We start from the raw sequence: 17,210 nt of genomic DNA, 5'->3' as shown, positions 1-17,210 counted from the left end.
TTAATTTATAGTATGACTATGCACAGTGTTAAGTGCACTTGACTACATAAATCCTGTAATCCAGTTCCTTATATTTCCTTATTGTGATGTTATATACAATAGGTGTTATATTAGAATACTGTATATAATAAGGTATAAAAAGATAAAAGAACTAAGAAACAATCATAGAAAGTAAAATATATATAAATATATATTAACATCTTAAAAATTGAATCAGGTGAGTAGATTGTGATACAATACAATTGAAATGTAAATGAATTGTAAACACCTTAAGCATTTCAGTTATGAATTGCATGCTAATAAATGAATGGAAAAACAAGGAAAATCTCTGCACAGTGTTGTGTATCATGTGCCCTGTAAGAAGATTTAACATTTTTAGTTTCATGATCATCTGTATGAGAAATATTCAAACTAATTTAATAAAGTGTTGTTTTCCCATCCTTTCAATTATTCATACAATAAAAAGAACAATAATAATAATCAAAAAGAATGCAATTACTTGCATTTGTATAGCGGTCTTCACCACAATGATCTTAGAGCACTTAACATGTTAAAGAAGGCCAACTTCATCTACCACCCACCTGGGAGAGTGTGTGAGACTTCATGTTAGAAGTTGAAGGGAGAGGAGTGAGCCATAACAATATAAATAACTAAAAGTAACAGGTTTATTCCATGCTGAAAAGAGAAGAAAGAAAACAACGTTTCAGGACCTGACGAAGGCTCTATGGCCGAAACGTTGTGTTTTGTTTCTTCTCTTTTCAGCATGGAATAAACCTATTACTTGTTCCTTTGCAGCCTACGCATGCTGACGCAGCTACCTACCTGAACTAAATAAGTAAAAGAAGACAATAATGATGTTGATAATACTGCAGGTTTTCTTATCTATACTTTTTTGCTTGATTATTTTTCCCTTTGACAACAGTGTTTCCCAGTAGGAAACAACTTGAACTTGTCGCGAGACTCATAGTTTGGCCACTCCTGCCGTATTCCATCATTGCCAGGTTTTGCATTGGCACTGTATGTACTGGGGGTTTATTGTCATTTTGCATTAATGACAAATTTAAATGGAATTTAAAAACAAACTTCCAGCAAAGAAGTAATTACTAAACAGTGCTTCAAAAGTTTTGCAAGTGCAGTAGAAATACAAAATTGAGTGCATTTACTTTGGTACAGATATTAGACTCCATGAAACAAGTCAGAATTAATTTGTCATCAGATTTCAAAAGAAATTCAGTCACTGCACAATACTTTTAGAGCTTTTCACTTAAACGGAGAGACTATGTTCTGAGGACTGTTGCTTAACACTTACTGAACGGCTTTTTATTGTTCCATATAATCTGCTTCTGATGTCTGGAAATGCAAAGGGACTTGTATATTTCTATATCTACAGCTTGTGATTTATTTTTCCAGTTTCTCTGTTTAAAAGCTTAATTCAATATTCATTCCTCTTTGAAATCGAGGCAGTCAGGGTGCTATGCAGTATTGCTGCAGTTGTTTAATGGGCTGCATTTAATCACATTAGGCTTTGTGAAACTGCAATCAGAACCAGAATAAACTAGGGAAGAAAAAATGAACAGTAGAGAGCATTTTACATTAAGCAAGAAAATAGTTTAAAAATATGTATTTGTAATAAATATTAACACAACACATTAGGGAGATGTTGTTTTTTTACTCTGTCTCTGACAACATGATTGAATGCACATGCGATTTTAAATCAACAGAAATGGAAGCAGTCTTCTGTTGTGTATTTAAATTGGTTAAAAATGTTATTTTGAAGATCACTGGAGCACAGTTTCTTGGCTGCTGGAAAATATAACATGCAATGTTTAGTTTCGCAGGGCACAATCAGTATGCTTCACTTTGTATTGTGAGCCTATGTTTTATCCTTAAATGGCTCATTTTTCACATATTTTAATATGGATAAACCTTTATACTGTGCATTGCATGAAAATGTGACTTGCACATTACTTTTATTAAAATAATTAGATCCATTTCTCCAGGTAGCACCACTGCTGGATTGTTATCCAGTTTACAGAAAAATATAGTCTAACAATCTTAATTAGTGTCTACTTTGATAGAAATGAGCAATAAAGGCATTTGTGTGTACTGTGCAGAAGTAAAAATCTGGAGGCAGGGATGCATTTAAAGTTGACCATAAATCATCTGTTGTTTTAATAGAAGATATTGCAGTTTTTGTTTTTACAATAACAATCCTTACTTCCTTGTTCTTTACTGCAGTCATACTATTCTGTGGGCTGCTGCTCAAGTCCTAACCTCGTGTGTTTTGAAAATACGTTACAGCAGCTAGATAAAGATAACATTTGGTTTTACTGTTTGTGACCTTTTATTACTGTACCTAGCAAAAGGTAAAATATTGATTTCTATTCAAATAAAAATCTATTTTGCAAGTCTTTTGTTTAAACAAAATGAGCTAGATGAGCCAAATATCCTCCTCTTATTGGTAATATTTCTTATGTTCTTAAACAGCTAAATGCAAATGCACACTGTTGGGAATGCAGCATTTTGCAGAACATACAGTAGGGGAACATAACACATTGGTTTTTAAATCTTTCAAGGATCATTCAAAAATAAGCACAGAGTGACTATGAAACACATCAATAAATAGCCAATATTAAACTTAACATAAATGTAGTGCACTTAAGCTGACCTAAATGATAAAGAATAAAAAAGTGGTTTGTGTGAAGGGGAAGTACAGTAAGTCATTTCCGTTCAGTAAGGATAAAAATATGACATCTGAAAAAATTGCTGCAGGCAGATAATGTAAAAGAGTAAGGTGATGCATTTTCTAATGCAAAGTAATGTTTGATTTTATGCACTGACAATTTCAGAGATATTTTTGCATTTTTGGGAATACATTTGTAGTGTCAAGACAGAAAAGGGATTTACTTGTTGCACACTGGATACTAAGGAGGCTGCCAGTATGCTTAAGGAATAACATGTCCATGCATGTTGTAACATCAAAAGATTCTCTGAAGGAGGTTTTATTAGTTTGATATTAATTTTATGGCAATACAGAATAATACTAGTGCAAAAGTGTGTTGTCAACTGCTATCTTAAGTGGCACAGAAAAAAATGTTTTCTGAAATAATTACCTGCCTGGGAGGTAGATCTTTCTTCTCCCTAATTAAAGAAAATTATTACTTTAAAATTAAGTTAATCTTTCCATAATTGCCTACACCATTAATGACATTTTCTTTCTGTGTTTTTTCCCATCAAATTAGCATTAACACTGTTTTTAACATGAAATATTAAGGTGGTGAGTGTAATGTTTTATGACACCAAAACAATGCCACTTCTCTTCATATGCCTTCTTTTTTGACAGCCACAACGTTAAGAACTCTTCTTTATTTGTATTCTTTCTTATTTTAACAGGAAGAACCCATCCATGGTTTCAGCATCAGCAATTACTTGGAATACATGGAGAGCCTGGAGCAGAAGTACAGGACAATGGTTTTGACAGACATGAAGAATATCAAACTGAAAAGTTAATAGGATTAATAGATGTCATCAATGCACATCTTCATGATGTTCATAACGGTGACTCTCTGTCTTACTTGCAGTGTTGGTTTATTGGTATTAATGTTTTGATGGGAGTGCTGTGCTTGGTAGATCTAAGCCCCATTGAACATTTACAGGGTAAGCTATGGTGGTGTGGCACCTAGCTTCTAACTGCAAGGTGCAACAATGATCAGATCCTGTGTTACCTGTGGGCTCATCCAGACATGGCAACATTTCAATAGGAGAGCACAGGTCTTCATGCTGTTTGTGTAACAACAGGTCTGTTCCAAGCTGGGGAGCAGCTAGCTGTAGATGCCATGCTTGCCTGGCTTGAGCCCCAGTGAGCGTTTGTGGGATGAGCTGTTACAATACTTGTCATCTTGGTCTGACCGTGGAAAAAGAACATGTTTGTACAGGCTGTATGACAGGAAAAGTACAAGACTTCATAACCTAAAGCAAAGCAGTATTGTTAGATACACACCTTGTATTGTCTCCATATCACAAATGGCTCTGTATGCTAGTATCCCCTGACTGTCACCTAGTTTCCCCAGGTTGCTCAGCTGTATTGATGGCCAGTGTTAATCAGCACAATGAGCTCACTACAATGCCAGCAACAAAAATAATTTTCCTGATTAAAAAAAAAAACATAACTTTGTTGAAGTTATAAGCACTGTTTTGTATTGTCATATTTTGATATATTGCAATTAATACTTATTGTCTTCAAATTGACTTTTTTTAATTGAGAAGGTTGAATGTAAGGAAAAACAAATGCCAGCTTTAATACAGTAGATATACAAAGTGAAAGTATTCAGGTCCCTAAGACAACACATGACGGATGCAATTTTGTCAGCAAATACGGCTATGCGTCTTTGTTGGATAGGTCTCTGGCAGTTGTGCACAATAATTGGTTTTTGTTTTGCCCATTTTTGGTCACTTCTGCTGGTTTGTTGGCCACCCTGCTTCTGGCTTTGTACTTCAGGTCACTGTTCTGCTGGCCAATGAATCGGTCACCCAGTTGGAGATTTCTGGGTGTCTGGAGCGGCTGGCCGCAGCACACACAACCTGTTGATTAATGCTGCAATGATTAATGTTACAGCTCATTGCTCTCTGTCTGCACTGAGCACTATTTTTGGTCTAATTCCACTCTCCTGGTTCAACCAAGCCTCACCAGCACAGGAGAACAACATTTGCCTCTTGCTCTTGAACACTAATTATGCAAACCTGGCTGTGACAGAGGAGTCAGATCACACCCTTTCTGCAGACCAGTTGCTAGCTATTTCCTGAAGGTGCACATTGGGTTCGACTGGTGACTGCTGTTATAAGTTATTTGTTAATTACCAGATGCATACATGGTAATTGTCCATTCGTTTTGTTTTGTGTTGCTGTTGTGTGAATGGAGAGCGCTCTCACTGAATGATACTGTGTCTGTCTGTTGTTCGAGACTTCCAGGTATGCCAGCCTATGGTGGTTTCGAAGGGCCAAACCTTATCCCCAGTTTGAGGTTTATTTATAGTGTAATGGGAAGAGCCACATGCATGTGTAAAGGGGGGTAATTCCATTTTTGTTTTCTATATGAAAAGGGTAAAAAAAAGTGGTAACATGTTTGGGATATATCGGTTTTTCTCTTTCCTTTGTGAATAGACTGAATGAACTTCAGAATTGTGAACGATTTTGTATGTAAAAAGATAATGTAACATGATTCCATTCCAGGGGGAGGGGCTTACACACGATATAAGCTGCTCCTCAGGCCAGTAGGGGGCTGGTGGGTTGGTGGGTGGGTGTGTTGGGGACCGTGGAATGTTCTGGAGTGTCGAAGTATGTGTACAGAGTTCTAACTGGTTTTGTGGTGGTTTCATTCCTGATTTCAGAACTTCTTTTTTGGTAAACCTTTTTTTTTTCAATTTTTCTTGTTGGGAAGAGGAGCACCATAAATAAATTGCACCTGATATATCAGAGTGCTTTGCGGCAGTGCCATCATTTCAGAAAACGGACCTACTCTGACCACTGCTCAGCCTATTTTGCAACACTGGCCCTGCTGGATTGTTTTGTATATAAATGAAAGTAAAAAGACCCATTTCTTCTTTGTAGTTTAAACGTATTTTAGAATAATTAGTGCATTAGAACTTGTATTTATAGTAGTGCATGAATAAAATGGCAGAGTATGAAAATATGGTGATTAAAATGCATTGATTCAGGTTTTGAAAGGGTATAAAAGGAAGTACTGTAACTACATTTTATGAATTATTTAATACTTATTCTAATTTTGAAAGTAACTTTTTATTGAGAAGTGGCTTCAGTGCTCTATGGACAGCATTCATCAACAAAATAGTATTCTTAGAAACAATGCAATTAGCTAATCATTCCCTGCTGTACTCTATATAAACTGAGTTATTAGATTCAAACTGAAAAAGAAAATTTGAAACAAGGTAGCATCTTTGAAAAAGAATGAATGCAAAAATAACTGACACCCTCTACTGAAAGTGTTTTCAATATGCACAAGGAAATAAACTAGGTCAAAAATGGTTCTAGTTTGCATCAAAAACACTCATTTTTAGCTTCAGAGGGTACAATGTGAGAATGCTATAGTGCTATAGTGTCTGACCTGTAACTGTAGGTTAACCTTACATTTTAAATATGTACTGTATATTAATGTATGTTTTTCATAAAGTAGTTTAACTTATTGACTACATTTAGTATCAAAAGATGTAAAAGTGTGGTCCAAAATTGTGTGTCATAGTGATTAACAGAATATGGTTTGCATAACAGCCATTCATTTAAAATAATATACTTTATAATTGTTCCCACATATCTGCCACCAATGAAATAAACCATGTCTTCTGACATGCTGCCTTTTTGTGTACTCATGGTTCCTGCCACACTGATAGCCTGGGTCTCTTTCTCATCTTCAGCCATGAGCCCGGAGCCTTTTCAGAATCCTGTCTCTTGAACATCCATCTCACTTCCCACACAACACAACTCCACTCAAAGGAAAAAAGCCAACATAAAGGTACAAAGTGCTGTGAAAAACTTTTATTACGTGGAAAATCTGGATATAAACATTGCTATTGTAAATTTGCTCTTTAGATTTTAGTACAACAACTAGCTACTTTCTACCTTAACAATCACAATTATTTTCATGACATTAAATGTCAACATTCCAGTGAAGCAGTGATTTAAATGAAAACAGGAAAAAAATAAACGAGTGAAGCTACTTTCTTCTGGCCATGGATTGCCGAAGTGACAGCTCTTCCTCCACCCACTCACCAGGACTTAACAACATATTTTTCCAGAGTTCAACTTCCTTGTCTATGGAGTCCATCCAATCCACAGTCTTTCCATAACTTTTACCTACAGTGAAAAATAAACAGAAATCATTTAGCCTCCAAAGAAACGATAGCTTCATTATTCCACCTTGCAACTGGTACCAGTTGGGGTCTTGGGGTTTTCAAGATCTAGATCATAGATTTTGAGTCTTACAAATATCAAATGTTCTCCAGACTTGTGGTTCTTGAAAGATGCATTTTGTGTTAATGAATATTAAATGACAATTTTGGAATAAATGTCCAACAACCTTAGCCATACAGGGTGTCGCTACATTCTGTACCCTTTTCCACATAGCTTGGATAATCATTTAATAAACAAAATGAAAGTTCATTATTTTTGCATAATTGCAAACAATCATTTTCCTGTGGGATTTTCTTTTAATTTTGGGCATCACTTTCTGGATGACCTTCATTTATATTTGTTTATAACAGTTTGCATGAAACAAGATTAAGTAATATAATTACTGAAGTGCACACTACTATTTTTTGTTAGAAATCTTATATCTTTCAAAGCCCTTAGTGTGAATAAAATTAATTCAGTTTATAATAAAAAAAAAATTCTCTTCATCAGGGAAGTTCTCCCTTAAAGTGTGGGTTCATCCATCTTCAAAGCTTTTTAAAATGAGCGATTATGACAAGCCTACATTAGTAAACAGTTCCACACTTCAAACTAACAACCTACAGCTCATATAATGAATGGCATGATTATTTTTTTCTGAAATAGTTTTGAAAGTAAGGGATTTCCATAACCATTTTTTAATTGAACAGACTAATACGGGTGCAGGATGTGTAGAAAACTAGATTTTCAACCACTGTACAATGTTGTGCTCTAAGTTGCAATTCAATTCCATACACATATAAATGGGACTATGGGGACACAAGCTCCTCTGGACAACTACAGCAAACTAAAGGTGCTACAGTACATCTGCTCAGTGTGACCATCAGTTGTGTCTATGATGCATGGAAATACACAGTATAAAGCAACATGTAGTTTACTCTTGATATACAGTGTGAACTCATGCACTAAAACCCCACACTTGTTGGTGCTGGTATTAAGTACTGTAGTTAAATTTAGAGGTCTAAAGAACTTAATCAAATATTTTCACGGTAGCGTGGTATGTCATTTTGAGAGTAACTGCCCATTCTAATCATGCCCTGTATTAGTTACTTACAGGGCTAAGAAATGCAAATTATTGGTATGAGCTGATTAACATTTTATACTAGGAACACGTGTGGATACCAGTAACCCATGTAAACCAGTGCAGTACATGGCAGACTAGCCAGTGTAGCCAAAGATGATCTAAGAACTGCAAACTCCTCATAAATCTTTAAATCACACAGAAGTATCAATGGCCCCAATCTAATACCATAGCTCACAAAATGAACATACACAGTATTCACTCCCAGTGATGTCCAATGTTGTTGAATTAAATCACAAATCATGCATTTAAAAAAAAAAAAATTGAATGCTTAAATACATGAAAACTGAACAAATAGGTAAAAACTGTACTGAAATATCAAGGACTAAAATATCTTTGCAGAGTACCTTTGAATTGCTCAATTTGATCATTCAGGTTTTAATAAAAATATTCACTTAAAAATGTAGATTATTTGGAATTCAGTGAAATGAAACATCACTGAAAGGGAGTGAATAGTTTTGCAAGGCACTGGATTTACACCAATTCAAGCAGGGAGCTGTGTCAGCATGTGCAGGCTGCAAAGGAACAAGTAAAGGTTTATTCCTGCTGACAAGAGAAGAAAACCCATTTTGCCTTCAAATCTGAAGAAGGCTCCACAGCCGAAACGCATTTATTTTCTTCTCTTTTTAGCGTGGAATAAACCTTAACAGTATTTACACATACAAGCACTATTGATATCTAGCTGAAATGAGCGTACAGAGTTAAAAATATGTCTCTTAAACAACTCATTATAATTTCTGGAACATTTAATGAAGACTCATCTGCTTCAACCTTTCTTCCTTAATGGCCTTTTCAGAAGGATTAATTTTACTTAGAATCTCCTGTAATTACCACCACAGTATTGTTCTTACTCCTTTTCTTTCTTTCTTCCATTTCCTTGTCTGCTACTGGCCTTGGTAACATAATGCAACTGATTTACAACTGCATTTAGACATAAATATTTTCATATTTCGTTATACCCAATTTTCCAGTCAATTCGGTTGTGGCATGCTTTAAAATGCAAGGTTAGTAGTTCCCAGTGCCTCATCTGGTACAACACTGCTTGGAAGTGCAGGCTGAACACTACAATCTGGAAAGCTTTTGTGGAGGGGATTTTAATTTTGCCAGCAGCATCTGAAATTGGCCAGGGGAGTGATCACAGAGGAATTCTCATTTCACTGCATAAAAGTCAGCCCATAAATCGGGCTGGGCACCTGCACATTCATGTGGCTGAAGTGCCTTCTGGGCCAGCCCTGCCACTGGCACCGTATCCCAGCTGTTTCTGTTCTACTGCCCCGTGAAAAGCAGAGATAGCTCGACACTGGGGACCCCGTTCAGCGCTGGAACAGGTGTTTCCATTCTTGCAAGAAGCAGTGATGAAAAAACATTATGGCTCACAAAATGATTAAAAAAGGTGGGTTTTAGGTCTGCTTGCACTTAACAAATTAGTATTTTCTATCAGGGTGTCCTGCACACTGCAAACAGTGATTCTCAAAGAAAAGGGGAGTCAGGGAGCATACTACATGTACACGCAGTGTCAGAACTACAATGTCAATCTAAACATTTAACCTACATTTCAGAGGAACATTCAAGTAAATGGCTTACAGCTTTTCAAACACCCCCACAATCTGCAGACAAAAACTGCATACACTGTTACAAGCAGTCAGGATTAACCCATTCATGGTGCTAAATATCTTGTTAATGTATACTGCACTTCAATTGTTTTTATTCTAGCAGTCTATGAAAACTGCTAGAAGTAGTGTAGACTTCTGCAAACCCTTGATTTTATTATGATGCCAATTTCAATAGTGTATGCAAAGGGCAATGATCTACAGTGATATACATTTTATTTTCATAGCTGTACTTCAATATAATAACACATGCTTCTGTAACATTACTATTCATTTTGTTTTCAATGTTATTATTGTTGTGTTTTACCAGGTATTTGGTACTGTAATTTGTTTTTGATGTGATGATTTATTACAAACTCTGACCACAACTGAAGTCCTTTTCCTCAAAAGGATTAGACTTGTTGAAGACTGAAGATAGATTTGAAAATGCATCCAATTTTTCATTTTAACATTTTTCTTTTTATTCCATGTTATAGACCGAGATTAATTCAGGACATATGGAGTTTACAATAGACATTCGGGAGGAATGAGAGCAGCCAAGTTCAATTTACCTCCGTAGTCTTAACTTGTAATAATTCCTAGATTTAAAATCTATAAATCTTCCACCCCGACTGCTCCTGCAAAGCTGTCTCTTGGTCAGACCTCACTCTGCAGGGAGTCCCAGCCCAGGAGAATGGCCCTCAGCACTCAAACAGTTTTCAATACTTTTAATTCTTGGGCATTGTGATTCCTCGTGGAAATGAGCATTAGAAGAGACATACATAAGAGACAATCATTTAACACATTTTGCTCTTTTGTTTGATTAGTCTATCTGTGAAATTGTGACTGTGACTATTTTATAGCAAAACATCATTACAAGTGTTAACTAAAGATTTAGAGTTGCTGAATACCTTTGTTAAAAACAGTATTCAGAAACACAAAAATATTTCAAGTAGGGAGCTACATCAGCATGCGTAGGCTGCAAAGGAACAAGTAAAGGTTTATTCCATGTTGAAAAGATTAGAAAGGAAACATAACGTTTCGGCCGTGGAGCCGTCTTAAGGTGCAAACTTAAATATGGTGTGAGCGGGGAACAGCTGCCCCAGGGGGAGGACGTTAAGTGCCTCAGTGTCTTGTTCTTGAGCAAGGACAGAGGGGATCTTGAGATTGATGCAGAGGCTATAGTAATGTCGACACTGTACCAAACTGTGGTGGTGAAGCAGGAGCTGAGTTTTCAGACAAAGCTCTGTTTTCCAGTTTATGTACAGCATGTCTCCATCCTCACCCACAGTCATTTGGGTAGTGACCAAAAGAATGAGGTCGCTAGCAGAAGCTGCATAAATGAGGTTTCTTCATAGAGCCGCTGGGCGCTTACTTATGGGGTAAGGAGCTTGGCAAACCAGGAAAGCCTTAAAGTACAGTAGCTGCTGGTCTGGATTGAGAGGAGCCAGTTGAGGTGGCATCTGGCATCTGGTTTGGATGTCTCCTAAACACCTTCCCCAGGAGGTGTACCAGGCACAGCTCACTGAGAAGAGACCCAGGAGCAGGCCCAGGACAGGCTGGAGGGAGTACATCTCTGAGCTGCCTGAGAGCACCTGGGAGTCCCCCAGGAGGAGCTGGAGACTGCTGCTGGGAAAGAGAGGTGTGGTCTGCCCTGCTCTGCCTGTTACCACGGCGATCCTCACTGGGAGTAAGTGGTTAGACAATGAGATGAGAATCTTTACAAAACTAAGTCAAAACTCAAACCTTAAACTTAAAAATTAAACCACCTCAAGAACAGGCATGAATCCGTGATGGCTGCAGGAAAGCATCTAAATTGTTTATATAAAGAGTTTATTGATCTTACCGAGATTAAGCCATTCATTTATGGCCTCAATGCAACCAAATACTGACTTTTACACTAGGAGCGGGTCCAATTACTTATGATCACTTGAAATCATGGGGTTGAACACAAACTATGTATTTGTTCTAATACAATTTAATTTATGCATGGAATCACCCCATAAATAAACTGCATGTTAATCTGCTGATCACAAAACAAAATGCATGACTGTAAAAGAAAAATAACAGTTGTCACTATACCACTGGAGGGCACTGTATTGAAAACATGAAGCCTGCTGTGCCATCATAGTCTGGGCACACAACAATGCGAAAGAACGTACCTGTTCCGAGGCTGAGATGAACACCTCCGAGAAACTGGTTTGTGAAGGTGTCGTGGTCCCAGAGTGTGAGCTCACAGCAGGCTTCTTTGATTTCCTCGTGCCGGAAGCCATCGTACACCATGGTGTGATTGTAAACAGGGTGCAGAGTCTTCTTCACCACTCGGGTCTTCTGCCTGTTCTTCTTGCTCGTGTCTGGTAAGATGTAACTGAAGCAAGAAACAATAAGGGGGTTTTGCAGGTTTGCTTTAAAAAATAAAACACAGAAAAGAAAATGGACTTTGTAAACCGAATGAATTTTGGGGGGAATATATATTCCAATATATAATATAAAGACAGCCGCTATAGTATACAGTTTTAAATTGTCAAGAATATTTCTTAGATAATATTAATTTTAAATTAAGCTCTGTGCTCTATGATTGGAGAATAATTTATATTGCCCCAAGTAACACGTCTTTTGTACAATTTTATATCCTATAGATCAGTTGATGAAATTGATATTGTTGAAAAATTAGATTAAATGCAGTGGACCTTATACAGTTTACTTTACCATATCATTATTACAATGATGAAAATAAATGAATTAAATGAAAACATAACAAATTTCTTATTAGATTTTAACAGACATAAGGTAATTGCATTATTGCCAGAAATATTACACTGTTGTTAAAATTTGGCTTTAAAAGTGTTTCAGAAAAATGAGAATGGGTTTCAGAATTTCCCAGGCATGTCAACATAAACCTCAGAATTCAGAACTTCCACCATTAAAATTCTAACATTGAAAATACCACAATGCCGTGTTTACAAATTATAGTGTTTCCTACACACAGGATATTACAGTACGTGACGATCTTCTCCCTCTTTCTTCAATAGATGATTCCGATCAGCAACACTGCAGGTTTTTACTGCAAGTACTACCAGCAAAGAGCTGCTTTATAAAAGTCTAAAAGTAGTATACAAAGTGCTGTACACTGCATCATAGACAGTGGCACACTACAACCCCTAAGAGACTTTTACACCGAATAAAAGAAAACACAATGGACCTGCACAGCCTTGAGAGTGACAAACGACTCCAAAATCGATATGATTAAGATCTGCATATAAAGGTCTTTTTCTTACCACTTCACAAATGAGTCCACGCCACTGGGTTTAACTTTTTGCAAATTTCTTGCTTCTTTCAGCCAGATGTGAAGTTCCCCAGTGAAAGGTTTGGTACCATCTGCAGTAACATTTTAGAAATTAAGATCTCCAACAATTTTGATTCTAAATAACCAATACTAAAGTTAAAAAAGTCTAAAATATAAAAAATATAATGAAAGCTTTATAGTAATTTGTATTTACATATGTTTGTGGACATCTTTGAGGATCCAAATTGTGTTTTTTTTATTTACAATAGACATCAATTCTGAAAGCATGTCATAACATTCCTTATTCCTAATTTAACTGTTTCAGTTATGAACAAAAAAAATCCCTTTTAGAGACTGAGATTCAAGACAATTATTTCATCTAAACAATAAGGACAGTAGTTATTTTGTTTCCTTACATTATTATTGATTACCCTGAAGTCTGACCAGAATTCCTGAGGCACCTCTATGAATCCAATGTGCTGTGCACAGCCCGGGGGTAGATGGGTTTTTACACAACAAGAGGCTGCACGGTTCAGTCAGTCAGTACAACATAACAACAGAACACCAGGCCTCAGACTCGGTAAATATCACTGACAGGCGTCCCACAGCCCTCGCTGCCATACACTCAGCGAACTGCAAGAGAGCCGTGAAGCCTGAAGACGTACTTAAATGCCTTTCAAGCTACTTGAATTCCAGTAAATGTAAATCTAAAACGTCTCCATAGAGTGACCTGTAGATATGTAGTGAGATATCTCATTTTAAAGAGATACCGCTTTGCTCCTTTTGCTTTTCAGGAAAGAAGAATATGATGCAAAACTATCAAATTGCTCATTTTTAGAAATGTGTTGTTCTTTGTGAAACTCTCCCCAGCATGCACTGTTTCTGTAGACTATCACCACACATTTGTAAGTCTGGTTGTGATTTTGTTTTCTTTTGAATTGAGACATCCACACAATACCAATGAGCATTATACCTCAGGTCAACATTTCTTTCTATATGGTGAAATGAGGATTTCCTTCATGCTTAATGACACCCTTTTTTATGCCACTAACCTTTAATGTATCTGTTCATGACAACAGAACACAAGTACACAAGCCTGTTGTGCCCAACATGAAATCACGTCACGTTAACGGTAACCACAGCAGGAAGGCTGCACTAAATTACCTATAGATCCAGCTGGGACATACTTCAGTGCCACAATTAGTTGTCCTCTGCTGCCTTTGGGTTCCTGGTCCTCAGGGCTCTTTGAGAATAAAATGCACACATGAAAGAACATTTCACAGACAAAGGTAAAAAAATAAAGAACTAAAAAATTGATAAAATCTCAATTAAAATATAATAACAATAAACGTAATTTTATACAACACCTTTCAAGGTGGCGTTCTCACTTTACAGAACAATAACCATTTGAAAATCTGTCAGGTAGGGCTTGACAACCTCATCACATAAGTGAGTTTCTTTAATACTGAAATACTCATTTTAATCACTGTAGTATTATATAGGCTAAATAGCTTTATCTTATACAAGGAGATTCCAAAAAAGTAAAGGTGCTTTAACCTAACTCTGTTCTGTTCAGATTCTTTTGAATGAAGCAACACTCCTGATGAGGCATTTTAAATCCTGAAGAATTCAGCAGCCGACACCCTGGCCAAGGGTTCGAGCTGAACCATTGAGAAACGCAGCAGAGAGCCCCATGAGAGCTCACTGAAGACCACAAAGCAAACAGATTCAGGCTAAAAACAGACTTAAACTGAGGGGGACAAAACTTGACAGCTACATTAACTTCTTTTTTCCCCCACTGCAGGAATATGAAAATTCAGAGCAATACTGAACAAACGCGTTCCTGCCGGGGTCGGGGCTGTGTGAGGAATTTCCGCGGTGCAATGTCAAAGCACAGACAAGTCCACGAGCCGGACGTACTGTACCTATAGCACGGCTCCTCCGTGCAGCAGGGCAAGTCAGTGTAAAAGACCGTTTCAGCAATAGTTCTATGAACATTATTTAGGTTAATAACGTTTTCAATTTAAAACACTTTACTTTAAAAGTTGTTAAAATGTCAAACTCTCCCCCACCTCCCTTCTTCGTCTTTTCACACCCCTCAGTCTTCCAGTGCTACATCTTATATTGCTTACCTATGTGGTAAATCAATGCACATCTCTATTCTATAAATGTCTCTTTAGGTTAAAAAAACTTTTCAAATAAAACATCTCTTCTCTCTCCCTTTCCCTCCTTTGCTACATTTCCTATTGCTCAGCGATGTAGGCTGACAGACTGGACTTGTCTCATGCATGTGTTTACAGTGTTTTCTTGGCTGTATTCAATTAAATAATGAATATTCAAACAATAAAACACTTTTGATAAAGACAAAACACTAATATGTAAAACTATACAGTAAAACTTCAATAATTATGTTATTTTCTAGACATTTTTCCCCTAAATCAATAATTCCCATTGAATAAATGGTTATTATCAAGACTTTAAATAATGATAAGCATTGCAACCTGTATTTGTTTTAAAAAAATAAAATACGTATGCACAATATTACTTTTTTGAGCCAGGATTTCTAAGCCTCAATTTTACTGAAATGTGCATTATTGTTTATAGCACAGATGTACACAGAAGTAATAAAGAGACCAAAATAAGAGTCAAATTAAATGTACATTTAAGAGGCATAACTTCACTGCCATTTAATAATAAAGATAAGCAGCATTATTGATATACATTTTCAAGTAATTACACACATAAGAGTTAATCATTTTATATTTCCTTTAGTGTTCTAAACAGTAATACATCTTCCAAATCCCAACAACTCCAACACAGATATTTCACCTGACAGGGTACAGTACCTGCTTGCTCAACGCTTTATGAGCAACAGGCAATGCAAAGTGTTTTTGAGGACTGGAAGGTCGTGTTACTGAGGAGACAGTTACCATTTTTACACTGCACCACTCAACCGTGCAGCAACAGAAGTTTAAAATTCAAAAGAAATAAGAACACATTCCTCAACATACAGTAGCGATTTAAGCTGTTTCCCAATCCCTCATAGGGCCTTACTATACTCCCTGCGCTGTGTCGATTTGTTGTTGTGTTACCTTTGGTTGCAAATTGTACCAGGCTGGGGCCTCGTGATTCCAATCCCAGGTTTTCAGGTCTATTTCAACTTCTCCAAGGAAGGCGTTTCGACCCAGAGAGTCATTGTGCCACACGGAAACATTTAAAACCCTTGACTGCAACTCCACTTTCTCAAGCTTGTACTGGTGAAGAAGAAAATGTTAATTTCAGCACTATTCAGTCAACAATGATAAATTATTGATTTAGGAAGCATTCAGCAGGTCTGCACAGGAGTACTCCAGAATATTAATCAAGTTAATCAGTTAATGGAAAATACCTTGAGATGGAAACAAACAAAATGGCAGAATCAGGAACACACAATGCAATTTCTGGCTCTCTAAGCAATATTCTTAATATGTCAAAGGCCCTGAATAAACTGGAAATTGGTGTAATGTAAACGTCAATCTCCAGAGTCATGCCAGTGTGAACACATATAACTACATCACAGAACCTTGTTTAGAAAAAACACAACACTGAAGACTTTATGCATAGATTGGCATGGTATCAGTCCATGTTACCGACCTGTCCCATTGAAAAAGCAAAAAAAAATGTGTTTTCCTGGACAAATGAATGATTATGGGCTTTAAAATCTCCTAGGAAACTTAAGAAAAAAACAGTAATACAGTACACGCAAGGTGGGACTCCAGCCTGGACTACAGGGGACACAGACTGTTTACACACCATTGGCCAGCACTTTTTTGGAAGATCAATTTTAGAAGGTTTTTAGAGCTTGTCGAGCTTGTCGACCTTGTCGACCTGTCAGAACCCTGATAAGAAAGAAATACATTGTTCACTTCCATTTTAATTGTAAAAAATCTGCGTCCTTCACAAATGTCTTGAATATATTTTAGAATAAGTAACCAGTGAAAACTGCCTGGTGTATTAAACATCTTTGGGCTGATTTGTGCACTGCAGGAAATTGTCATTTTGATTTGGGTTACACGTACAGTAACACATCCCCCTCCTGATGGAGAAGGGTGATTTTCAGAGTAATTATATTAAACAGTCAAAGAAGAACATCATACAGTATATTCCAAAGGACATGGAGATTAAGCAATATGAGCTGTGTCTTGACATTTCTTAAGTGTCACCTTTGAACTGCTGGCCAAGGTTCTCTGTGCCTTCATGGAAAATACAAATCGGCTCTCCAATGTGCTCCCTACACCATGAGCCCAAGGTGGAC

At 36.9% G+C, this 17,210-nt stretch overlaps 2 protein-coding genes across 3 annotated transcripts in view; one reads left to right on the top strand and one right to left on the bottom strand.

Annotated features, from left to right (window-relative positions):
* tbc1d32 (TBC1 domain family, member 32) overlaps window positions 1–5,472 on the top strand; it is a 67,526-nt gene extending 62,054 nt beyond the window's left edge. Inside the window, exon 34 of the mRNA XM_015359846.2 lies at window positions 3,394–5,472. Within this exon, the coding sequence (XP_015215332.2) occupies window positions 3,394–3,510 (117 nt within the window). The 3' untranslated portion in view covers window positions 3,511–5,472. The remainder of the gene's footprint in view (window positions 1–3,393) is intronic.
* A 1,062-nt stretch (window positions 5,473–6,534) lies between these two features.
* LOC102682150 (synaptotagmin-like protein 2) overlaps window positions 6,535–17,210 on the bottom strand; it is a 156,602-nt gene continuing 145,926 nt past the window's right edge. For both annotated transcript variants that reach the window (XM_015359851.2, XM_015359859.2), the window contains exons 13-17: window positions 16,009–16,170; window positions 14,081–14,159; window positions 12,909–13,008; window positions 11,793–11,998; window positions 6,535–6,867 (exon numbers count right to left, since the gene is read on the bottom strand). In XM_015359851.2, the coding sequence (XP_015215337.2) occupies window positions 6,728–6,867; window positions 11,793–11,998; window positions 12,909–13,008; window positions 14,081–14,159; window positions 16,009–16,170 (687 nt within the window). In that variant the 3' untranslated portion in view covers window positions 6,535–6,727. The remainder of the gene's footprint in view (window positions 6,868–11,792; window positions 11,999–12,908; window positions 13,009–14,080; window positions 14,160–16,008; window positions 16,171–17,210) is intronic.

Source organism: Lepisosteus oculatus, chromosome 2, assembly GCF_040954835.1.
Source record: "Lepisosteus oculatus isolate fLepOcu1 chromosome 2, fLepOcu1.hap2, whole genome shotgun sequence".
NCBI classification, from domain to species: domain Eukaryota; kingdom Metazoa; phylum Chordata; class Actinopteri; order Semionotiformes; family Lepisosteidae; genus Lepisosteus; species Lepisosteus oculatus.
This window is presented reverse-complemented; position numbering and strand designations above follow the sequence as displayed.